This window comes from Salvia splendens, chromosome 14 (genome assembly GCF_004379255.2).
Source record: "Salvia splendens isolate huo1 chromosome 14, SspV2, whole genome shotgun sequence".
Classification (NCBI taxonomy): Eukaryota; Viridiplantae; Streptophyta; class Magnoliopsida; order Lamiales; family Lamiaceae; genus Salvia; species Salvia splendens.
The window spans coordinates 3,254,917-3,281,680 of record NC_056045.1 but is presented as its reverse complement, the minus strand read 5'-3'; the positions used below and the strand labels follow the sequence as shown (position 1 = coordinate 3,281,680).

At 36.3% G+C, this 26,764-nt stretch overlaps 3 protein-coding genes and 1 pseudogene across 4 annotated transcripts; 1 reads left to right on the top strand and 3 right to left on the bottom strand.

Moving 5' to 3' along the window:
• Positions 1-197: 197 nt before the first annotated feature.
• Positions 198-4,566, bottom strand: LOC121763565 (65-kDa microtubule-associated protein 3-like). Of its 2 annotated transcripts, none has more exons than XM_042159607.1 (13): positions 4,313-4,566; positions 3,734-3,812; positions 3,420-3,626; positions 3,053-3,295; positions 2,581-2,790; positions 2,357-2,512; positions 2,054-2,213; positions 1,727-1,878; positions 1,546-1,633; positions 1,383-1,456; positions 1,212-1,286; positions 858-1,119; positions 198-787 (listed from the first exon to the last, which is right to left on the bottom strand). In XM_042159607.1, exons 2-13 carry the CDS (start codon positions 3,770-3,772, stop codon positions 351-353), a joined length of 2,103 nt encoding a protein of 700 aa, XP_042015541.1. In that variant the 5' UTR covers positions 3,773-3,812; positions 4,313-4,566; the 3' UTR covers positions 198-350. The 2 variants fall into 2 exon arrangements, with proteins under 2 accessions (XP_042015541.1, XP_042015540.1); XM_042159606.1 differs by having other exon boundaries at positions 858-1,125; positions 4,313-4,561.
• Positions 4,567-5,048: 482 nt separating this feature from the next.
• On the bottom strand, positions 5,049-5,232 carry LOC121766214 (annotated as a pseudogene).
• Positions 5,233-8,797: 3,565 nt separating this feature from the next.
• On the bottom strand, positions 8,798-11,237 carry LOC121765490. The gene has a single exon (XM_042161666.1). It carries the CDS (start codon positions 11,044-11,046, stop codon positions 9,028-9,030), a length of 2,019 nt encoding a protein of 672 aa, XP_042017600.1. The 5' UTR covers positions 11,047-11,237; the 3' UTR covers positions 8,798-9,027.
• A 12,181-nt stretch (positions 11,238-23,418) lies between these two features.
• On the top strand, positions 23,419-26,523 carry LOC121764707 (LOB domain-containing protein 18-like). Its single transcript, XM_042160723.1, has 2 exons — positions 23,419-23,870; positions 26,069-26,523. Exons 1-2 carry the CDS (start codon positions 23,529-23,531, stop codon positions 26,408-26,410), a joined length of 684 nt encoding a protein of 227 aa, XP_042016657.1. The 5' UTR covers positions 23,419-23,528; the 3' UTR covers positions 26,411-26,523.
• Positions 26,524-26,764: the final 241 nt, after the last annotated feature.

Genomic DNA, 26,764 nt, shown 5'->3' with positions numbered 1-26,764 from the left:
TTTGGGCCTTCCTTCCTGACTAAAGCCTGTTTATGTATGGGCCATTCAGTTGGGCTTTTTGGATTCGTGATTCAATTAATTAAAATAATTATGAATTTACTAATCAATCTTTTATATTCTTATTGATAAATTATTTGATGTATTGACACGAAAATATTGAAAATGGCAATGCAAATTGGGTATTCCACAACTCAAAATGAGTGTCAACCAAAACATCTCCTGATATAAAAGAAAGTTAAACTACATGCATGAATAGTAGTGGAAAGCCATAGAGGAATAGCCTATGTTGAATACAATGAGAGTGCACAAACTAAGTTTATCCAAACCAGACCTAAACAACCGACTAGGCTTCAAACATCAACCATGGAGAGTGTTCTAGCAACAGCAAAGCCAGCTCTTCTCTCCTCAAACGAGTACTCGACTTGTTCAGTTGCACGAACACCCACACCCGGCGTGAAAGGGGTTTTAGCGGTTCGCATAGCACTAGATGCTGTTGGAGGAGTGGCTGGCACTGGGATTGGCATTGTCTTTGGTGTTCTGTTCTCATCATTTGCAGAATAATACCTCTTTGTTGGCATTGCTGCTGCTGGGGTTTTGTAACAACCAATCTCAGCATCTTGAAGCACCGAGTTCTTCGTGTTCTGTTCCTCCTGCTGAAGAATGACATTGGAGCATAATGAAGACAGGGGAGAGAGGGCCTTCCTCAATCTTGCTGATCCACTGTGATGTGAGATTGATGACTGGCTCGAATGCTGTTTAACCGTGCCATTGTGCGTGTTTTTCTTGCCTGTGTAGTGGAGAGTAATCAGCTCATATATGTACAGCCTGTCCATGAAGAGTTTGAGAAAGAACTTTACCAGAAGAGAGAGCTGCAAGGCCAGTATGGTGATGGCTGTTGTTCAAAGTCTGGCGCTTCACAGGGTTTTTCTTGTGAATGCTACGCGAAGAGGGAGTAGCTTTATCGAGTGCAGTTTGGAGCGTGGATCCACCTAATGAAAACCTTTTACTAGCTGCACCTCCAGTTGAAGGTCTTAAACACTTGGCTCCGCTCTTGGATGGACTCGGTTTTGAACCATAGATTGCTTCTTGCTCAGCCATTAACTGTCCCTGCAGCTTCTTCTGATCCTACACATGACCCATCAAGTGTATTAATATATATCACTTCCAAAGAATCCCACATAGATTCATGTTCAACAATGCATTAAGCATACCTTCTGAATTTGACGCTCTTGTTCTTTCAAGAGCTTTATTTCGGTGTACTGATCAATCATGGAAATTAGACCAACCTAGATCAAAAAATTAAAATTACAATTAAAATTATGTACATATGGCTGTTGAATTCAACAGGAACAAGGATCTCATAAACGAAGAGGCTTGCTTACACCATCGTACAGGAACTCTGTGTTTCTTTCTTTCTCCCAAGCTTTTAACTTTGACTTCAGAGTGTCTACCATTCCTTTGATACCAAGATATACAAGTGACGAGTAACGATATATGTATTTCAGTTTGCAATCTATCAGTATGATGAAGGGTGAGCATTTGTACCTGGAATTTTATTTACAAGCACACGAGCCTTCTCAGCACGCTTAAGCATAAGATGTGCACCTCGCCCGGCATTGTAACGATTGTCATCCTATTTGGTAATACCGTTAGAAATATCTTTAGGAGGGAGCATATTTATGTAGTGAAACAAAATTAAGGAAATATATACAACAATATGACTAACCCTGTTGTATTCTTCTAGCCAGCATTCTTCTTCGCATGCAAGCAACCATTTCTGGACCTTTTCAAGAATCTCTTTTCTACTGAAAGCTTCCTCTTTAACCTTGGAAATTTGTGCCTCTAATTCTTCAAGTAGATAGGATGCACTAATTGCCCCTGCATAATTGAGAGAATAAGGGAGATGAAAATGGCCATTTATCACCTACTATTCTTTTCAATGTAATGCCTCAGTTTACACTGTATGCCTCTTATTTAATTTTCTTATTAAACAGACCAAAAGGGAAAAGCAAAATAACCCGTTAGCAGTGAGTTTAGCAGAAAGGAGCTATACCTGACTCGATAGATTCTATCGAGAGATCTTTTATATATTGTCCTTCAACAATCATGTGTGATCTCAAACATATTTCCTCCAAAATCAATCTCTTTTTCAAAAGAACTTCTTTAATTTTACTTGTTTTCATTTCTTGCAGCCTCAAAACTTCTGCCTCAGCCTATGGACAAGAAATGTTAGTATGTACACACTACTGCGAATCATAGAAACATGGCACCAGGGATATAGGATATTAGGATAGGAAAAAAACATGGCAGTTTCTAGATACTGCTAAACAATATGAAAGGGAGAGAGAAAGAGTACATCGTAGATTATCTCTAAAGACAGGCTGTTGGGCTCAGTTAATTCATTTTCTGCAGCTGCAATAGTAAGTGTTACATTCTGGAACATTTGTTGCTCCTCAACTGGTGTATCCATCAGAGTCCAGAGTTCTACCATGGTCATTGCAAGATCTTGAAGCTGAAAATGCAACCAATATGAGAGATGATAAATTGTTAAAAAGAAAGTTGACTTGAAACTAAGCATACCCTTTGCATGCGCTGCAACTTAACATCCTTAAGCCTAGATATGACAGTAGATAAACCCTGTATTGTATCTGCACTTATACTTTTCCTTTCACATGTGTTGTCCAGAGACGGATGAACACTGCAAATTGTCGATTTGAAGTCCATCCCAAGCACCAAGCATAGAGCATTAGTGATACTCAATAGATGAAGCAGCAGTTCTCTGCGTTCATCCTGCGCAGTGCAAATAAATTACGTTGAACTCAATAAGAAAAGGAAGTCGGTGTCAACTCTCTGCTGAAGCAGAAGGCTCCCACACACAATGAGATAGATTTATATGCTTCTAAACAAGATCAAGAGGGGTAATGGTATTTTCTGTAGTGTTTTAAGCCTCACATATCATCATTTCATAATGTCGTCTCTTAACAACTCTATTATTTGAGAGGCAATTAGCTCTAACATCAACATAAGAAAAAGTGAAGAAGGAGAACAATACCTTTTCTTTTTGCAACAAAAGCAACTGAGTACGTAAGTCATCCAACTTTTTTATAGACAAATCACTCTCATCAACAGATATTTCAACAAGACTTGTTTCCGCTGAACCAGCAAGCTCCATAGAGATGCTATTAATTTGTTTCAGAACCTCTGAAAATTGGCTCTTCCTCTCATTTCTTTTCTCTCTCATATCTTCCAGCTGGGGCATAATTGTCTCAAGCTCTTGCTTCAGGCTCCCAGAACTCTGTTTAAATAAGCAAAGTCACTATTTATGAAAGCATATAAAGTATCTAAAACTTCTCAATTATATGTACTGAAGGGTTTAAGTTGGCTTCTTTTTTTCCTTATCCTACTCTGTACACTTTCACCTTCTTAATATGAGTTGGTCGGTCTCCCAATGCAGCGCTAATGTCCGCAAGCTGGGCTTCAGCATCAGCAACTGTCTGTCTCAGCTGAGCTCTTGAACGGTTTGCATGGTCCACTTTCCTTCTATATGCATCCAGACATTCTTGTTCAAGTTCAAAAAGCATTATATCCCTATCATTATCAGCCTCTCCAACTTCATCCCACATTTTCTGATCACAGTAACCATTTCAAAATAAATATTTTTGGATGTCAGGTAACAAAGTTTCAACAATCCCTATCTGTTACATAAATACAAGAAAATATTTTCTGAGATCACCTGTAGCTCTAACAAAAGAGAACCGCAAGTTGTTTCCATTGGCAAACCTTGATCGGTATACTGGTCGTACGCAGCAAGCCTGATGTCCCAATAATCCCAAAACAGAAAACTATAATAGGTTAGACAAAAAAAATTAAAAAAATTAAGGGCGGAAGCTTTGATTACATCATACAGGCCTAAATAACAGCTAAATCAGAGATATGAAAATTGAATCATTGATTTATAGGAAGAGAACATGCAATTCCTCTACGCATACAAATATATACTAACATATGATCAAATAGTCATCAACCCTTCGAAACAAACAAACAACAGGGCGAAATTTAGAAAAAGCTAAGAAGCATGTCACTGTAACTCATCTGATAGATCAATTCTCCACAAACAATAACACCACAACACATAATTCAAGTTTCAAGACGCATATAAAACAACCGAAAGTTCCAAAAACACGAAATTTCCACGTCATCGCCATCATCAAGAGCAATCACAATTCACACCAATCCACATTAGGAAATTATACATGTAACTGATCGTCTCAAAAAGAAAATAACAGAAAAACAAAATGACAAAACGGCAAACCTGAACTCCAAACCGGTTGATCACAGTTGCAATTACGGGATAATGCTCCGAACTTGTGGCGGATTGAGCAGAAGATTTTCTCTCAAGCGTATATTTCGTGTGTAGATTGCAGAAGAGGAACTGTGGAAATGTAAAGAAATACGTAAGGTTTTGTATTTGAATAAAAAAGTATTGAGAGGGAAATGATACGAAATTGAAATCGTTATTTTTTTTTATCTTTTATCCTCTTTTAACGGAGAAAGGTAATTTGAAATTTGAAATAAGATTTTTTTTATGGTGATTTAATTTGGATGAGTTTAAAACTTTCGAAAATTCGAATTAATCTCTGCTTTTATTCTTCTTTTCTTTTGTGTTTAGGTTATCAAATTTTTATTTACTTTTTGTTTGTAAAACTTGAACAAAGAAAAAAAAGAGAAACGAATATATCACATCACACATTCGCAACTTTATTAGGATTATTACTATTGATTAGAAATTCAAAAACAGCCAAATTGATGGAGTAATAAAATTTTATAAGTAGAAGCAAAGTATAGTATAAATCAACAGAGAAGCGCCATCAACCTCTTACATTATAAGCTTAGATCGAGCAAATTGGTATTTATTCTAATACTGTAATAAATTTTAAAAAATTGCAGTATTGTTTAAGGGAGAAGCAACTACTACAAAAGAAGAAGAATACATATATAGCACATTCAGCCGAACAATATTCTTGACAGAAATGCTTATACTAAAGTTGATGGGGTGCCCCAAGCCCGTGCAACAGTGCAACACAAAAGCGACACACAAGCAGCAAGCTACCTAAATGGGTCTTTCCCCTAGAAAAATAAATGTAATACCGTGTGGGCCAATGATCCACGTATCAAAGTATTAAACTGATAAGAATGATACTACACTTGATCTTAGCCAAAAGGCCGAGAAATATGGGATTATAACTCACCAAAATAAAATTCCACTACGGCAAGAAATGAAGAATCTTAAATTTTAATGGAGCCATCTTAGTTGGAATTGTGAGACTTGACTGCAGCAGCTGGTCTGTAGTTTTTGTTTCCCACATAACTAAACTTCTAGGCTCTTAATCTATTGCCCTCCCCATGACTGCCTTTCTCTCCTCGAGTGTGTGTGTGTGTGTTTCTTTTTTGCATTTGCTCTGAATGCAAGTTGTTTTTCCAAGATGAATACCAGCTCCTGAGACTTGGCCATCTGCAGAGTCACATATTTATTTTCATGGTGAGGAGAAAACAAGTAAGAAAAGTTCAAAAGACAAACATGACCATATATAACTCACTGAGATTTCTTATTACTTGTATACAACTTACACTCTCTTGTTCCAAGCTGGTTGAGAGGCTACCAGACCAAACACTCAGGCCCTTCTTGGTAAGATGGAATGAAACGAAGGAGGAATGGAATGTAATCATTCCACCACATGTGCATTCCGTTCCATTATACCAATAAAATGGAAGTAGAAATCACCATTTAATGTTGTAATCTCTAGAGTTTCAGAGGCAACTCAGTTGAATTTATAAACAAAACCTGCCTCCTTTCAGGTTAATCCCAATTCTTACCAGGGAGCCGCTAATTCTCAAACTTGTCAGATCACACCAAGCAGCCTCTGCAGCCACAGGTGGAGTCTGCTCTTGGATACAATGATCACGCACTTGCGACTTCATTGAACTATCAACGTAACAGTAGCACATAAATAAACAACACAAAGAGAGGTTCCCATTTAGTACATATTAAACATTTCAAGAATTCAGGACACAGAGGTAAGAAAAGGAAAAGAGATAAAAGGGAGGGAGGGAGGGAGATTAAGACAGCTTCCAATGCAAATATTAGCATAACAGATAGTATAACAAATAATCACAAAGAGAAAGAACATAAACTTAAGTACCATCTTCCAATTCAGTCTTAATAATGCATTGAAAAACAGAGTATATCTGGAGCTAAACTTATTGTTTGAAAATGGGGTACTCAAGCATCCTATACATGATGATAATCATGGAGAGGCAACATCCATCACAGGGATTGTTGAGTCCACTTTTATGCATGAGCAATGTCACATATTCACTTAGCATAGCTTTTAAGACCTGCAAGGACACTAGTATATCGAATAACACAAACAAAATTATGTGAATCACTTTGTCAAAATGTTATTAGCATTTACATTATGCAGAGTAAATACATGAAATTGACATAGCTCATTCATGATTCTCGTTCAATGAATAACATGCCGTACACCCAATGAGCACTCAAATGCCAAGACATGACAGCTTAAACAAACGTGAATGTATGGATTATATAAGGTGGGTGTGCATGCCTAAGGTCATAAAATCTGCCCTTAAATGTAAGGAGCCGTAAAAGAAGATTTTCACATCTACAAAAGGATGATATTAGTTGGCAGATTCTACATAATTTGCATGTACACCATTAGGCTAAAACGTATTTTGTTGGCTTGTAGACATCATTCTCACCAGCCGTTGTCTATCCTATATTATGTCAAAACCAGCATTTACCTCATTAACTGCAAATCTCATCAATATCATAAAACTGAAGTATGTAAACAAATAGATTCATATGCCTACTTACATCTTCATGCTAAAACATAAAGCAGAAGATTGTACCTGTAGATACCCAGCATGTTATTTATGTAAGCAATCACCTTCTTATACCTCCACAGGATGAACAAGAAATAATAGAAAACGATCAGACAGTAAAAATAGGGATAGAATCACAGAAGATAAATCATGAATATTTGCCCAATGCCAACTCATCAAACAGTGTCTCAAATATTCCTGATTTTGATAAGATTTATGATTAATATCCCAATATCCCATTGCCAACAAAAAAATATTAGTATTACTAAATTCATCAAATGGAAAATGATGCTATTAATTCCTGGACCTCTAATAAAATTCTTGGATATTATGAACTATGATAAGGCCTTAAATCTCTGGCATCTATGGCAACATTTATTTTTAAAAAAGCTACTCTTGTGTACTCTTACCCTCACTTCTCCACTTGCAAGCTCAGGTTCATAACGACAGAAAAATAGCAAAATTCTGCAAATTAAATGTTCTTAAAGAAAAACTATTTATTAAGAGATAAGCCTACTATGACAACACTTCAGCATAGAATTATACCTTACAATATATACCAAATGATATCTGATGCATGTATTAATAGCTTGGGGATGCTCAACAAACAGGTCGATATCAGAACCACATTGATAATTTGATAGGTTTAAAAGTAAACCAGCCCCAATTAAAAAGTTTCCTGACTTCATACTTAGTTAACTGAGCAGTAAAATCAAAGCCAAACAAGGATGTAGACTGTTCAGTCACTCACAATCATTTATCACATACTCTCAAAATCCGCAGTTTTGTACAATCAGCAGCAGAATAAATTAATTATAATAGTTAAGCAAAGATAAATGATAAATAGCTTAAGCACAGATAGGCCCTAGGTATAGATTTGAGGACCTCATTATAAAGACATGAGATTTTACTTTTTAATGTTTCACAGAATATTTCTTTCTTGAATAAAGCTTCTTTCCATCGGTTTCTAAAAAAAACTATTTCCATACAATGAACCTCCAACTAGAAACCAATTCACACAGCCTCAGTCAGGATGGTCAAGCCAACAAATGATAGCATAAGGTAATGTGGGCTGAGTGGCAAGCAAACAATTACAAACATAGCAGAGAAAAGCAAGAGTTTTCATGGTTACAAAATCAGGAAGGAACTATAACAATATAATAATAAGAGATGGCAAATGAGCTTGGAAAATCAGATACAACTTCATTAAAATCTTTGTATCTCAACTCTAGCCTGCAGCGTCTCGATCAAGAGCAAAAGGTCATATTATTGGACCAGAAAGCATTAAATCAGCCTATCATATTACGAGCAGGAAATATTGGAGTTTCTATATCAAGTACACTAACACTGCAAGCATATCACAAAGGATGAAAAAAAAACATTAAATAGTAATCAGATACAAAATACAATACACAATATACAAAATGGCCATGAGCACTAGTTCTACTCCCAGAACCTTAGGCACATCGATGACATCATAAACAACAACAAAGTTGGGGTCTTGGGGAAAAAGTGGCACACGGAACCAAAAACTTAAAGAAATATCAATGTAGATATAAGCATCCCAATTGGGTTAAAAAGAGAGAGTTATATAGTTGGCTGCTATAATTAACATTATTACAAATTTAAGGCTCCTAACGAACCACCATAAGTGTTATAGTTGGATTTGACACTCAAGCCATCATATCATCATTCACAACTATATACCATGTAAGACGTAAGTAGATACAGCCAATTATGAATAATATTAAATGATTAACTATAAATACTTGACAACCATTAACTCCAACTTAATGTTAAAAGAAGAATACGAGGCTATAAGCAGTACACAAGAACTGAACAGCATAAAGACCAGTTAAAGCTGAATGGTCTGACTTCCACATGCAAAAGCATATGATTATCAAATCAATGTTGAATAAAAATTAGAAAATGTCAGCACATAGCATATTGAAGTATATTCAGAAAAGCCCAAATGGCTATACTTTACAAATTACATGCATTACAGACACCTAAGAGGCTGTTAATGTTATTGTGAGAGGCTGAGAGCTTCAAGCTGTGTACTTAAATGTACAAGTACAACCCACTTCCAACAGTGTTTTAAGGTGAGTAATACCAAAAAAAAACTCAGAATTTGGTTAGAGTGGGTTCACCAAGATGAATAGTTTCTACACGATCTCCCATCTCCCCATGTCTGAATCCACCATCTTCACAGTCCGCAGCCGGGTCCAGTCCACAAGGAGAATCAAACCATTTAGGATTTTCGGGGTAGAATGCATCTACTTGTATACCAGCAAGACCCACATTTGTATCCATAGCTTCATCATGCCTCAAGGGCTTGGTCAGTTTAGGGTTACTGCAGCCAAGAATTCCCTTCTGATCAAAGTCACCACATTTCAACCACTTCTCCTCTTTACAAGTCTCACCAAGAAGATCCTTCTCATTCCTGCATTCTGTCCTCATCCGATCCCAGGAAGCAACCTCACCAAGCGTTCTCCCAAAGCTGTCCTCATCATCTTCTAATACATCTGCATCCTTACCATCACCATAGATCCTAGTGTGGTGGTCATCAACCCAATCTGGCAAATCATGCTCCACCACCAACACATCATCCAGATGCTGATGCTGCTTCTCTGACAGCAACCCAACAGACTTGGATCCATCATCTGCAACATTTCTGAGCTTATTGGCCATATCAAAGAGTTCACGAGACACAGACCCCAACAGTGATGGTGGGATTTTGCCAAGCCTACCCTCAAGCAACCCCAGTTCATTCCTCAGTTCCTGCACCTGCTGCAAAACTGAATGTTGCAAGTCTCCTGAATCCTTTCCTAAGAACCCAAAACTCTCACTTTCCCCATCCTCAGCCATCCCGTATACATTATCTTGATCCATCAACAGACCCCCTTTATGTCCCACCATTCGATGCATAATCCTAGCATTTCCATCCAAGGGCCCAGGCTCATGTCCTGAATGCACCGCGTAAAGCTTAAAGACAGCTGTCCCCTCTTCCTCATAGACAAATGTCTTATCCTTCTCATTATAATTTGATATTGGAACTATCGCCCTGATACGAAAGCCACACCCACACCGCTTGGATGTATATGGCTCTCTCTTCAGCATACGCGATTTTTTCGAGGAAGCTGGCTCTCCTGCTCTATGACACGCGTAATCCTTGACCTCTGCCATAAATGGCTTATATCTAATATATTTCTGTCGTATGCACAATACAACCTTATGCTTCGCAGCCAATTGTTGCAATTGCAATGGAACTTCCTTGGCGGGCACATCAAAAGATTCCGTGTATTCAAACCTTCGCCTCTTAGACCTTGGAGCACACCCAGACGACTCGTCTGAGCAAATGGGGCAAGCAGCCACACATGTCCTAATGTAACTTTCAGGAATGCCATAGAATTTTGCCCCTACAGTCCACAGCTGCTTAATTCTCTCTATGGTTTCTTTCAACCCCAAGTGTTTGAAGTCCGCATCACTATGAAATGACATAACTATGTCCTGCCACTGATCAACATGCGAAACATACTGACTTGTATTGTTCTTGAAACAAAGAAAATGGCTACTGTTACCGGTTATGCAAGAAGCCGATTCCGACACGTGGACATTGAGCTTGTCCTGAATGCGCTTCCACGCCGTCAGATAGGCTGTGTCCTCGTTCCGATCCTTCCACACCGAGCGCCAGCTGGAGAGCACAGGAGGCGGGGTCGCGGCTCGGATCTCCTCCGGCGTGGCCAGTCGGCCCTCAATTAAGCACTGAATCATAAGAGCATGCGATTCCTTGTTAAAGGTGTAGAATTGGGAGGAAATATGCGGCTCGGGGCTAATGCAAAACGAAGCCTGGTTCATCGGCCGCTTGTTGTGGTTGATTGAGGGGGGATTTGGCAAATTAGGGTTCTGAAATTGAACGGTGTCATTGGGTTGTGGGAGGGGGATTTCGGCATCGGACGAGGAGTGGCTTCCGCCGTCTTCATCCTCGTCGTCGCGGAAGAGGTCGATTTCGGCGAGGGAGAAGGCGTCGTCGTCGATTGAGGGCTGAGATAGAGGGTCCATGAACTGCTGGAGGTGATGGTGGTGGTGCGGCGATGGGCCCAAGTGGTGGAAGAGATCTTCCTCAATTTTGCTTGGATTCATTTGGGAGGAAGGAAACGAATTGAGCGAGCAGAAGGAAGTAGGAGTAGTAGTTACAGTAGTGGAGTTTTTGTCAATCGAAGCTTTGTAGTCAGTGATTCTGACATAAAAAGAGATCAAGTGTTTTCCATTTTTTCCCTGTCTCTCTCTCTATATATATATAGAGAGAGAAATTGGGACAGTATGAATTTGTGTTCTCGGTTTTGAGTTTTGACTCATGTCTAACCAATTTTACCAATTTTTATCGTATGAAAAATTCATGGTGAAAGTTCAAACAAATTTGTATCACCAAAGTTACCAAAACAAATTTTCAGTAGGGTAATTTTATCCCTAGAACTTATTGTGTCACAAAAATTATCAATTACAGTAATCTGGCCCCACTTGCATATTTGCATAATTATTTAAATCTCATTACATGAGCAATTACTTTGAATAATTTCATACACTATGATCAATTTTAGATTTAGCCTATTGATATTATTTGTGATGACCAACTAACTAACATAATGCAAAACCAATACTTCGAATATCTTATTTGCAGCTGCTAATTTAATCTAACTCGTTTTCTATAATTTAAAAATCTCATGCCATCGAAAATGGTGAGGTAGGATGCAAAGCAACAAAAAATCAACTACAATAAGAAAAAGAAAAAAAAACAACACATCAAATACAAAACTAACTCAAAAAAAAGAAGGCAATAAAAAATCTAAGCCAGATAAAAACAAACCAACTAATGACTAATATATTAGGAATTCTTGAATTCATCTAATGAGCGCAGCGGAAATTGCAGACAAGAATAACAGATTTAGATTCATAATCATATTGCAAGTTGAGCACGTAATACACAACGGAACTAAATCTTACTTGTTGTTGTGTTTTCTTCTACGATTGTGTCCTGCAAGTTGAATCCACTACTATCGAGGTCCACGTGTATTCTGATCCGATGCAGGAACAATTCCTCGGTACAATCGCTCTATAGAGAAAGCTAGGTATTCTCTACAAAGCTTTACGTATTTTCTCTCTAATGTTACGATATTTCTCTTCTCCCACAATGGAGAATAAATAACCATTATATAGACAAAGAGTCATTAGGGTTTCATGATTGTTGGGCTTATGGACTAATTATAATTGTAGCCCAACTATAATTATTTAATCCATATTAATCTAATCTAGCCCATATCCTTTCATTCTCCCACTTGGACTAGCATTAGATATAATACGCAGTTCCAACTTTGTACCCTTGAGCGGATCAAAATACACTTATAGTGTGACCCTTTAGGCCCTCATTATCGACGACGATCTAATCGAAGTCTGCACAAAACTCCTAGACTGCGTTGGCAGCGTAGCTCGATATATGAAGGACGTTTACATGAATTCGGTAAACAAGCCTTTACATAAAGTTTATAGTAACATCCTTTCATTCACGAACCACCCGATTGAGCCTAAGATTTGTCATGTGTCATCCAAATAGCTCAATCACTTTATCTCATCTTTATTAAATGACCCATTCGATCATATTCAATTACTTTAATTGAATATATCTTTGCATTGGTCAATGACTTAATGGTCAAGTAATATAGAGAATTTGAGTGTTCTCTCGAAATTCTAATTGAGGAATGAATCTCATTCTTGGCTCAACTACCATTTCCATTTATCTTATGATGTACCCAACACAAGTCCGTGTCTTAATCCTCCGAGGGGAGGCAAAGCGTTGTACAAGGTCAAAGCACATCACTCAACAAACAAAATGTGTAATGACCTCAGATCCAAGGACTATTACATACTTCATGTACTAATAAACTGTAGACACTCAACAAAACAGTTTAATAGTAGGGTATACCAATACTCTCCAAAGTATACCATGTGTCCATCACGAGTATCTAATATCTCATAGTTGTGAGAACAACTACATTCTCGAAGAATGTGATGCAAACCCCATGCTAACTTATAGCATATCATCAATATCTCATTCTTGATGATCATTGGTTAGGGCTATTTTAGAATTATACTATATCATTAATGTCTCGCACCATTAACGACAGTCACAATTCAAGGGAACAAATATTTAGAATAAAATCAAACATTTAAAACAATTATTCCAATAAGTGCACAAAACCCATAGGAAATAAAATTTTCATATAATGTGATCAAGTAATATTGTCTCAACATAAAATGTTTCTAAGACATATAAAACTGTAACTCCCACTGATTCAAAGCCATCTACCAACATGCATAACACCTAAGCTCTCAAAGTGCTTGTTGTGTTTTGCTATACATAACGGTTTGGTGAAAGGATCAGCCAAGTTATCATCAGTGGGTAATCTTTCTAATTTGATGTCGCCTCTTTCAATTATTTCTCTGATCAGATGATATCTTCTGGGAACATGCTTGTTCCTGTTCGTAGCTCTGGGTTCTTTTGCTTGCGCAACAGCACCAGTGTTGTCACAATACAAAGGTATTGCACTATTGGCACTCGGAATGACACCCAATTCTTTAACGAACTCTAACAAAGCAACAGCTTCTTTGGCGGCTTCAGATGCAGCAATATACTCGGCTTCGGTGGTGGAATCGGCAGTTGTACATTGTTTGGAACTATTCCAACTCACTGCTCCACCATTGAGGACAAAAACATATCCAGACTGAGACTTATAGTCGTCATGGTCTGTTTGGAAACTAGCATCAGTGTACCCAGTAACTGATAACTCTGGTTGTCCACCATAGACTAAGAAATATTCTTTAGTCCTTCTAAGGTACTTAAGAATAGTCTTAACAGTTTTCCAATGTTCTTCACCAGGATTTTGCTGAAATCTGCCTGTCATGCTAAGCGCATAGGCCACATCTGGCATAGTAGAAATCATGGCATACATAATAGATCCTATTGCCGAAGCATACGGGGTCCTTTTCATGTTGTCTCTTTCTTTGTCATTAGAAGGACAATCCTTCTTTGACAATACAATGCCATGTCCCATAGGAAGAAAACCTTTCTTAGAATTCTCCATTGAGAAACGCCTTAGCAACTTGTCTATGTAAGTGGATTGTGATAATCCCAACATCCTATTCGGTCTATCTCGATAGATCTTGATTCCAAGGATGTAGGAAGCATCACCCAGATCCTTCATCATAAAGGAACTAGACAACCATTCTTTCACGGATTGCATCATGGAACGATCGCTTCCCATAATCAAGATGTCATCAACATATATGATAAGGTATACGACGTTTCCATTTTCGCGTTTACTATAAACACATGGATCCTCTTTGCTTCTGACGAAACCAAACGATTTGATTGTTCTGTCAAAACAAATATTCCAACTCCTCGAAGCTTGCTTAAGTCCATAGATGGACTTCTTTAGCTTGCACACTGCATTCGGCCTTTCTTTCGATACAAAACCTTCTGGCTGTGTCATATAGACATCGCCTTCTAATTCTCCATTGAGAAATGCGGTTTTGACATCCATTTGCCAAATGTCGAAATTGTAGTATGCAGCAATTGCAAGTAATATCCTAATGGACTTGATCTTAGCAACTGGCGAAAAGGTTTCATCATAGTCAATGCCTTTGCGCTGACTATAACCCTTTGCCACTAACCTAGCCTTGTAGGTTTGTACTTTGCCATCTGCATCTCTCTTCTTTTTGAAGATCCATTTGCAACCTATGGGGTAAACCCCATCTGGCAAGTCAACTAGTTCCCAGACTAAGTTGAAGTACATCGAGTCCATTTCAGATATCAAGGCTTCAAGCCACTTCTCTCGATCGGTGTCCGACACCGCCTCGGTATAGGTCTTAGGCTCATCATCATCATCTAAATCAACTTCATCATCTTGGTTCTCAACCATTAGATTCAGTCTCTCAGGTGCACGACGAATCCTTCTATGCCTATTGAGTTGGTTTCCTTCTGGCTCGGGCTGTTCATTCTGATTGTGAGTAGGCCCAGGAATATCACTATGATCTTCTTGAGGTAGAGGTGATGCAACTATTGTATCATCTTGTATTTGATGCATCTCATTGTCTTGAGGAGGTTCTTCGAGAGTCCCTCTAAGGTCTCCTCTAATAGTATTTTCCCCTCCCAATAGATCATCAAAAACTCCCACTGAGTTATTGTTCAAACCATTTGACAATACATCATCCTCATTGTTAACTTGTGGTTCTTGAATTTCTTCAAGATCTACTGTATTTTGACCTTGTTCCTTGCAGACATAACTGTCTTCAAGGAACGTCACATTCCTTGATGTTATCACCTTGGGATTTTCAGGACAGTAGAAATCGTATCCCCTAGTTTGTTTAGGATATCCCACAAAGTAACACTTCTCACTTTTAGATTCCAACTTATCAGTCATTTGTTTCTTAACAAAAGCTGGACAACCCCAGGTCCGCATATAGTTAAGACAAGGCTTTTTGCCATACCATAACTCATATGGTGTTTTCTCAACTGATTTAGATGGAACTCTATTCAGAATGTAAATAGCAGTCAATAAAGCATGACCCCAGAGAAATAAAGGAAGACTAGCTAAACTCATCATGGATCGAACCATATCTAATAATGTTCGGTTTCTCCTTTCAGATACTCCATTCATTTGTGGTGTACCAGGAGGTGTCCAGTCCGACTGAATTCCATGCGATTTCAAGTAATCAAGAAATTCTCGGCTCAAGTATTCCCCTCCTCGATCTGACCGAAGAGTTTTTATACTTTTCCCAAGTTGTTTCTCAACTTCACACTTAAACTCTATAAATTTCTCAAAGGCCTCAGATTTGTGTTTCATAAGATACACATATCCATACCTTGTCAAATCATCAGTGAAAGTAATGAAGTACGAATAACCACCTTTTGCTTGAGTTGGAAACGGTCCGCACACATCTGTGTGGATCAACTCTAGCACATCATTAGCACGCACCACTTTCCCAGAAAGTGGCTTATTAGTCATCTTTCCTTTGAGACAGAATTCACAAGCACCATATGATTCAAAATCAAATGAATTTAGATAGTCTAACTTTCTCAATCTCGCTATCCTTTTCTCATTGATATGACCAAGTCTACAATGCCAAAGATAAGTAGCATTATCCGTATTACATAGCTTAAGTCTTTTATTTTGCACATTGAGAATATCCCGTTTGCATTCAAGCATATATAATCCATTCTCTAAAGAGGCATTTCCATAAAACAATCCCTTATTAGAAAACGAGCACCTGCTGTTTGCAAAATGGAAGGAAAAACCTTCGATGTCCAACATCGGAATGGAAATAATATTCTTTGAAATAACTAGAACGAAATAACAATTATGTAAATCTAGTCTAAGTCCTAGATCTATAAGTTCCCACGCGTTCGGCAGCAACTTTTGCTCCATTTCCAACACGTAGGTCTACTTCCCCAGGCCTCATTTTCCTGCTGTCAATTAAACCTTGCACATTATTACAAATGTGTGAACCACAAGCGGTATCCAATACCCAGGATTGTGAGTTATTCATAGATATATTTATCTCAATGACAAACATAGCTGAGCTCCCACTCATTGCACCTTGTGCCTTGAGTTTTGGGCAGTCTCTCTGCCACTCCGTGAAATTTGACCTAGTCAATTTGTTTGTTTCCATCATACACTCATAAGATAAGTTTGACATATTATCTGAACAGAAAATAAAACGAAAAGCAAATTAGAAAAGCATACAAAGATCACAATCGCATCACTAATCAAACAAGGGTTTATTGTATTGATTAGCTTCCACTAATTTTAACATATATTATGTCCCCAAAACATAAAATACGAATTTATATCTAATATAAATTTTAGTGGTCCAAGATCCAAGTCTATATTATTGCAGCCTCTGCGAGGGCTGATGACTACAATAATATCACCAGGTAGGCCTCCAAGCCAATTGTAACAACAATTTTACAATTCTTGGTTTATTAATCTAATTAATATACGTCCATAAATTATTCTGGTTGCGAGGGCTACTCAAAATAATTTAAGCAAGTCAACCCCATCACACGATGTCAACCATGCATCTATGAATGAGCCTAAACCTTGTAGATTTAGAGTAAACGCGAGGGCGTAAAACTCGTGGTCGAAAAGGCTAGGAGCATCAAACAATTGTGATGGACGACGCGTTTGTTTCAAAACAAGACTTATATTTTGTGGGGAATAATTTTGTGATACTAATTTTGTGAATATAATATCTAATATTAAATTTCAAACAATTACTGGGCGCCGCCTACCCAGACATAGTATAACACGGACTACAAATACTGGGCGCCGCCTACCCAGACATAGTATAACACGGACTACACATACTGGGCGCCGCCTACCCAGACAATAAAACGGTCTCTAACTACTATAGTTAAATAAATAAGCATAAATCAAATAACATGCTTATCCCATATGATATCAAATAATGCTCAATGAATAAAATCAAATTTTATTCTCTAATTAAATGTGGATTTAAAATTTATGTATTAATTCTAAATTAACATAATCACATATTTAATATTAATTCTAAATTAATATTAATAATATATTTATTATTATTAGAATTCAGTAATCAAATTAATGAATTTAAATAATAATCTATATTATTATAATTGTACTTGATTAATTCAAAACCTGTATTAGATACACCCTATCATTATCTCTTATTCATGAGAAGATACGGTGCATCTGAGCAAATCTCTCTCTTTCATTATACAATTCTTTCTCTTCGATTGAAATGGGCCTTTTCTAGAATCACGGTGCGCATGTCCAGCTTGGTTCTAAAATTCCCTTGGAATCTCTGAATTGTTAAAACGATTAACAGAGAAATCAAATGAGTGCAGCAACAAGAGGAGGCTGGGCTATTGCGACGAGCATCGGAGTGGTGGAGGCTCTGAAAGATCAATTAGGCGTATGCAGATGGAATTGCGTGATCAGATCCGTCGAGCAGCGCGCTAAATCCAGAGTGCAAACCTACTATCATAAGCACGTTGTTTCCCCGCAGACTCTCCGTCCCCTGCCTCCGTCGATACGACGCCTCTTCCTTCCGACCAGATCTTCCGCCCCCACCGCCGCCCTCGCTTCCTCCGCCGCGCCAGCAGTCGGAGCCGCGCCATGCGCGGGCCCTCCGTCCTTTCGGAGAAGCATCCACCGATCAAATCGAGGAACGGCAGAGTGATTGGGGTTACTTGAAGCCGATAGTGATTTAGACCTCGTTTGGAACATCTTTGTTCGTGGTAGTTTGAAATTATTTAATTTTTGAATGAATCACATTGATTTCCAAAATCATCCACAAATTAATTAGGAAACAAAATTAATTATGAATCAAGCCCCGGGCTCTAATACCACTGTTAGGAATTCTTGTATTCATCTAATGAGCGCAGCGGAAATTGCAGACAAGAATAACAGATCTAGATTCATAATCATATTGCAAGTTGAGCACGTAATACACAACGGAACTAAATCTTACTTGTTGTTGTGTTTTCTTCTACGATTGTGTCCTGCAAGTTGAATCCACTACTATCGAGGTTCACGTGTATTCTGATCCGATGCAGGAACAATTCCTCGGTACAATCGCTCTATGGAGAAAGCTAGGAATTCTCTACAAAGCTTTACGTATTTTCTCTCTAATGTTACGATATTTCTCTTCTCCCACAATGGAGAATAAATAACCATTATATAGACAAAGAGTCATTAGGGTTTCATGATTGTTGGGCTTATGGACTAATTATAATTGTAGCCCAACTATAATTATTTAATCCATATTAATCTAATCTAGCTCATATCCTTTCATAATAATCACATGACTAGTTGCAAGAACATCAACCAAGAGCTTAGGCGGACAACAAGCAAAAAGCATGAGAAGAAACAAGTACTCTCCCAACAAGGTTACCATCTTCTGTGTATGCTCATTTTTTTTTTACAAAAAAAGGCTTAAACCATTCAAAGATGGTGACCAAAGGTGTAAAAAACTCCTCAAAAGCAAAGAACTATCACAAAACTAATATTACTTCAATCACAACCTAACAACCACAACAAAAAACTAAGTCCAAAAGGAGCACTCAACAACAAAAAAATCACTAATAATAAATAGTCAATCACAGCAAAGATGGATGATAGCCACAACTCATCAGACATACAAAGACGATCCAGTAAGTTATCTTTGTGTTAACCATCCAATGAGATTTGTCACTTCACTTCAGTTGTGTCCTGACCATCTTCTAATTTCAGGCAAGTCTTCTCATACTTGCCTGGGCAGAAAAGGAAAATTCGAACACCACTCTTCTAATTTATGTGTGGGCTTGTTGTCCTCGTCCACATTCTGATATCATCAAAATTTTCCATAATTTGTCTAGATAAGAATGAAAACTTCGGGCATTATTTCCATTTCTCTCTTCTTTAACTCTTATACATTAAAACTTGTGTCATTTTAAAAATTTAGAAGCATTATTTAAAAGACGGAAGTAGTAATAGATTTTCTATCTCAAAACCATAGCACAATAGTAGTATGTGATAGGCTAGTGTATACTTGCATTTTTAGTTCTTATTCTTCAGGGCTAGTGTAAACTTACATTTTTTTTTGTTCTTATTCTTCGGGGCTGTATACTTGCCTTACATCAACAAAAACGAAGTGTACAAAATGTCTAATTAAATTTGTACCTCTCTTTGTGGCACTAAGATTGGTCTATTCTATAGTGTCAATTTATTTCTTTGTAGAATTATTTTTAACAATTTAAAAAGTCATAAATTAAAATAAAAGTTTCAATTAAATTAGTCAAATAGCAAGCAAATAAAGGTAGCTCGAAACCAAATAAATTGACTCGACCCATTTTAGGTTGGCCGGATTAACATCCTTGTGCACACATGTGTATAGACGATCGAGCATAAGAAACCTTTCAACAAATAAATTTTCTCTCATAATTATGTCTTAGGATATCATTAATCAACTAATAGACACTATTGTATACTATCAGCATTATTTTGTTAGTATTATTATTGCAAGACACCAAATTTTCAGTTGGCCTTTCATAATTGGTGTTTAGGCTCAACTTAGTTTCTGGCTTAAGTACATGTTTTATGCAGCCGAAGCCCACTATAATTTTCAAACAAACCTCAAGTCCACTTGAAGCAATTTCCATCTATACAAGTGATGTCAATATAATTCGAAACTCACATATTATCTGAACAGTCTAACGATTTAATACTTCATCCGTCCTAAAAGAATATACACTTTGTGGTCGGCACGCATTTTAATGTAAATTAGTAAAGTAAGATAGAGTTACAGAGAAAAAGTAAATAAAGTATTGTTAGTGGAGAATGAGTCTCACCTCATTAAAGAGAAAAGACTTTCCAAAATTAAAAAGTTCATATTCTTGTGGGACGGACTAAAAATGAAAGAATGCATATTTTTAGGGGACGAGGGAGTATGATTATAATTGCAATTTTATAATTAAAAAATCATAAGTCAAATAGTTTAAAATTTTCATCATGGAATTAGAGGCTATGTAATGCATCCGGCCGTGTAAATTGTTTCAATTGAGTGATTGAAAATGTTCTTGTTATCACAATAATTAAGGACTCTTAATTTGAAATTTTTTATGTATATTTGTTAATTATTCATATAATTATCAAAATTTCTGTATTATGATGTGGAGTATATTGATCCTTGATCCCCGTAAAATCTATTTACCTTAGCCGATTATGTATATTCACATTTTCAATTATTAATTTCGCAATACTAAACTATAAAAGTGCAGATTAAATTGCAATTGCAGTTTCGATTTCGATTTCGATTCTATTGAAAAAGTATAAATTTTAACATTTTCAGTCTCTAAAAAGGCAAGTCAATATATAGATGTGTGTGTATGTGTACACACGTGTGAACACACGCACACACGTTACTAGTTGTATATATCACCGAATCTGACGTGGCACCTAACCTTAGAAAGTACAACGACAGCTGCCATCTTAGGGTTCCATTAACGCTGAACTGTCTTCTACATTAATTTGACTGCATTTACTTTTACTTTTACTTTTTAATTTTTTATTTCTAATTCCCATACATGTTAAATAATCATAAAATAAATTATGCAATTGAAATATTGCATGAAGTATAGACCCAAAATTGCCAAAACCTTTTAATAATATAGGTTCTTTATATCTATATCAGTTAACTTTTTTTAATTGCTAAATAATTGGAATTGGGTGTAAAATTCCCTAATACTAGTAAGACGGAAAAATTAACTTCATATTTTTTTAGGACGCTTCCATTTGCATCCTACAAATTAACGTCCTTAATTGTATTAAAAAATATTTTTAACGGTTTTTTTTAAGTGCCGCTTGAATATTTTCAATATGAACAAATGTACATGATCTCAAACTAAGCACGAACAAATTCTTGGATAAATATTCATTAATTGAAGTTCTAGTTCGTGAAAGTGAGTGTTTGTGATTATCAATTTATCACTATCATTTTATAACCTTCAATTTTCCCATTTATAAGTTGGTAAAGCAGCGCTCTCAACTTGTCAATTGCAATTGGATAAAAGTAGTTAGGATTATGACAACCAAATATAGTGCTTTATAATTAACACATAATCTATCATGTCCAAAACACTTCTGCAGGGTGTACTATTTTATTTAATTATGAATCTAAGCTTGAAAGTGAGATCATTAGATGAATTTGACCCAAATACGGATTAACTATAAGTGTGTGAATGAAATACAACAATTTTAATCTCGATTGAAGTAAATAATCCATTTTAATTCTGATCGTTTTCATTAGGTTGTTTTGAGAAATCCGTAAGCCGCAGGATCGAAATATATATCTTTGGAATTTTTAGTAGAAAAAGCAATGTGGCGTATCTCGATTCGGAGAGGATTGAGATTATATAAATATTTTGTTCATTTATTATTTTGGTGCATATAATGAGAAAACTATAAAACACACTCCATTATTGTTTAAGGAAAAAAAGGGATTGGTAACTATTTCTTAATTAATTTTTTATTTTAGTTCAAAGGGAGAGTGAGCTATACGTGCAAGGTAACTTCTTGGCCTCAATGTAACTTGCTTGGTTGGTAATTAAATGAACTTGAACATTATCTACAATGTTCTCTGTTTAAAAAATAGTTCCTCTAAAACATTTAATACTACAAAATAACATGAGAAATTCTTACTTGGAATGTTATTAAGACTTTGTCGTGTTTAGTTGCGTCATTAATTATTTTTTTAAATGTTGAGTCCCTTTTGACGATGAAAAGGGCGAGGATTAATTTACATTGTTATTTTTGTTTTTTATATTTAATTTTCACCCGCATATCATAAAACAAATAAAAAAGTAAAAAATGATAACAAAAATATTCACTGTCCACATTTTTACACCCCATATGTTTACGATATTATTTTTAAATATGCATACCATATATATATAGTGTGATAAACTACAAACCCTCTATAATATAAACTATACAAACTTTAATCCTACTCACTTAATACAATTAATCAACGGTTAATATAAGATATTTTTCTAATGTCAACATTTCCTACAAATCTGTACACTCCGTTGACATCGAACAATCATAATTTTTACACCCCCGTTGACATAATTTGTACACCCTGTTGACATCAGCCCCCGTTGACAGAATTTGTACACTCCATTGACATCAGCCTCCCGTTGACAGAATTTGTATACTCCGTTGACATCAGCCCCTGTTGACATCAGCCCCCGTTGACAGAATTTGTACACTCCGTTGACATCAGTTTATATAGTTTGTATTATAGAGAGTTTGTATTTGATCACACCTCTATATATATATATATATATATATATATATAGGGTTGCGTTAAAGATAGAACCATTCTTAAGTGTAGAACCTAGAACTCTACATATTTTATTCATTGGATGAGGAAAAAATGACGGTCAAGATTAAAAATCATACATATTAGACTATGTTTTCACGACATTCCGGACTCAACATGTGAAAAAACTCACATGTTGATGGAAGAATGAATGAAACGAAGAAGAGTCCATGCATGCTTTATTTTTTCACTTCTCTGCATTCACCCATTAATAATAGTTTTGGTTGTAATGGGAAGTTGCTGTGCAAATCAACACCATTGGATTAAAAGATCTAACGACCTCCGTTTGGCATTTGTTCTACGTTTAAGAATGGTTCTATCTTGATCACAATCCTATATATATATATATATATATATATATAGTTATAGATACGTAGGGCCGAGAGAAAAGGTACTATATATTTAAGCAAAATAGACAAGATAAATAAAGCAGGTAGCTTATGGCATGTTTGCTTCACGCAAGTTTGCTCCATCGCGTGGCTTCAAAGTCTTTTTTTAGTGTTTAAAAAACACTCTCTCAATACAATGAATTCCACCAAACCCTAAAGCCATTAATTATCAATGAAACACACTAATGTATACCAATATACAACAACAACAACAAAAAAGAGAGAGAGCCATGAGAGTTTATCAAATAGCAAATATATTTTTCATTTAATTTTTAAGAGATGAGTAGTTCGAATTTTGCTAGTAGTAGCATGTCGGGGAGCGGAGGCGGTGGAAGCAGCAGTGGCGGAGGCGGAGGAGGGCCGTGTGGCGCGTGCAAGTTCTTGAGGAGGAAGTGCGTGACGGGGTGCATATTTGCGCCACATTTTGACTCCGAGCAAGGAGCAGCGCATTTTGCGGCCGTGCACAAGGTGTTTGGAGCTAGCAACGTGTCGAAGCTCCTCCTCCACGTCCCACTGGAGAAGAGGCCCGACGCTGTCATCACCATTTGCTACGAGGCCCAGGCCCGCCTCAGGGACCCCGTCTACGGCTGCGTCGCCCACATCTTTGCCCTTCAACAACAGGTTATTTATTTATTTTATTCTATTATTTAGCTCCTCTCCTTAATTAATTAATTTCTTGGTAATTTTATATGATGGTCTAGATAGCTTCCTTAAAATCTGTCATGTCGGAGATAGACACACAAATTAAATTAATTTTTAGTCTTTGAAATCCCTTAATGGTGCATCAATCTACTAATTTGAATAGAATAGAAATCATGTTTTGTATATGTGCATTGAATATGTAGTAAGATTTGAGTTGGCATACCTTTTATACAATTAGTATAACAAGTGTGGACCTGGATGTTACACTTATATGCTTCTCTGAATTCAAGAAAACTCCTTATATATTCCGAGTGATTAAGATATACAGAGAGATGGTGTAGCTTTCTGTGCCTCAACTTTTGATTACAAAAATTGTAAGACTAGGCTGGTATTAGGGATTTTGTCTGTGATTTGTGTACAACGTTGGAGGGGGGCATGACCCCTAATTGCTGGTTTTTGGCTCTAATATTATTTTATTGCACGAAATTAATTATATTCTTTAGCTCCATTTTCTGTCATTTTTGTATTCAATTTCACTTCATCTCCACCACTTGTATATATTTATACACTCTGAATTCTGTTGAAATCAAAGCATATACTCATACCCGTTCGGTTGCCGTTATTCACCCCGACAATGCCCGACATACCATGCAATCCGGCGTTCGGTTTGCAAAACTCGTTCTTATTTCGGCCTGCAACTGAGTTCCTTATTTTCAAGGCCTGATACTAAATGCATGACTCTAGATCGGACCTCCCCCCTCCGACTAATATTGTCTTGGCAGAAGACAAACTTCTCCTCCATTTTTCTTTGCATTTACTTCCACCTCTCTCTCTCCAAATCAACAAGTGTACTTGCATTTATCTCATGAATGAAGATGTCACTGATTGTGGAATTGCCAAATGAAATTAGAGAAAATCGAGGATGGCGACTAATAAGAGAAAAAAAATTAATTAATATTTTATTGGAATATTTAATTAATTAATATTTATTTATTGTATCAGATAATGAATAGTTTTAAATTGTTTTGTACATTTGATAATAAATAAATTAATTAATTGTAACATTTGTATTAATTTCATCAACCAAACTTTTAACTTATATTGTGTCTTAGACATAGTCTCTTCAACCAAACATCAATATAAAATTTAGTAGTACTAATTTAGTCCAAGTCAAGGCCCATCTTACCTTATCCTATATTGAATCTCATATTATTTTATCTTTCAAACCGAACACTACCTATATATACTACGGGGGTGTTCGGCTGGCAAGATTAAATCTCATGATTAAATATGTATCATATTTGGTTCATAAGATTGAACCTTTCAACTTAATCCTAGATGGACAGTCTCATGATAATTAGTCATAGCCTCCCCCTCCAACTAAAATAATCCCACAACTTAATCCTAGATGGATAGTCTCATGATATTAGCATGGCAACCGAACGCCACCTACTTTTATGCATGCAGTATATACAATTTATTATTATTATTATTATTATTATTATTATTATTATTATTATTATTATTATTATTATTATTATTATTATTATTATTATTATTGTTGTTATTGTTGTTGTTATGATTGCATACATGTTTTAGTAATTTGTTTTATACAATTGGATACTATGAGACAATTTGAAGAAGCTTGCTTACACGATTCGCAATTTTGATGTATATAGTTTCAATTATAGCATAAGATTCTCTCGTTATATTTGTGGAGGAAGTTAATTGCCATTTTTTCCTTACTGATCTTATCACTTAAATGTTTATTATATATCACCTTAATAAAAGTTGTACCCCAAAACTATAGCATTTCAACTGAAAGCAATTTGACATAATCAATAGTACTTGTTTTCAGTTAATGAAACTTAAAATTATATTGGAAAAGAAATTGCATTTTTTTACTTATTTAATTTCTTGATCTAGATTATATTATCCTCAAAAGTCATATTTGAGCGTATAGTACGTATTAATTTCGTGACATTAGAAAACTAAAAAATATATACTCCTACTTAAGAGGGAAATGAAGTTGTATTTTGAATAAATTATTGAAAAAAAGAACAATACGGAATAATGTAATTTCATGCATGCGTAAAAATTATTCAAGCAAATGCTACAAAAATTTAATGAAACATTTATTCAAAATAATATAACAAAATGAATTTGGTACTGTACAGGTGGTGAATCTGCAAGCAGAAATCTCCTACTTACAAGCCCATCGCGCCACCCTGGAGCTTCCAACTCCGCCGCCTCAGCCGCCGTCGCTACTGGCACCACCACCGCCGCCCTTATCCATAGCCGACCTTCCCGCATTTTCAGCAGTTCCAGCAACGTATGATTTGTCGTCTCTATTTGATCCAACGGCATGGAATCTCCCTCATCAAAGCGACACATTAACATCTCAGTTTCCGACACTTCGAGGCGGCGGCGATCTTCAAGAACTGGCTCGTGAGTTTCTGGCTAGACGCGAGCCACGTACAAATCAACCAGCTTCGGCCTTGCCACCTCACTCTACCTAATTCAAATTCAACAAATAATTAATGGAAAACAAAATTAACTTTTTTGTCTCTCTTTTTTTTGCCTTTTGCTCTTCGGGAACTGATTCATCGATCATAATTCCATCTGATTTTGATATTTTTTCACAGTCTACTCTTTTCTCTGGCAAATTTAATTTCGATCCGGAGATTTTTTTTGTAATTAATGTATCCAGGCTCCAATTTTATGTTTAATTAACTAGTGTATCACTTGTATAAAACAACTTTTTATATATTCGTATTTATATAACTTGTAATTTGTATATTTTTATACTATAATAATAATTTGATTAAATAATAAGATATGTGAGTTAATAATAATATAGTATTTGTAGAGTT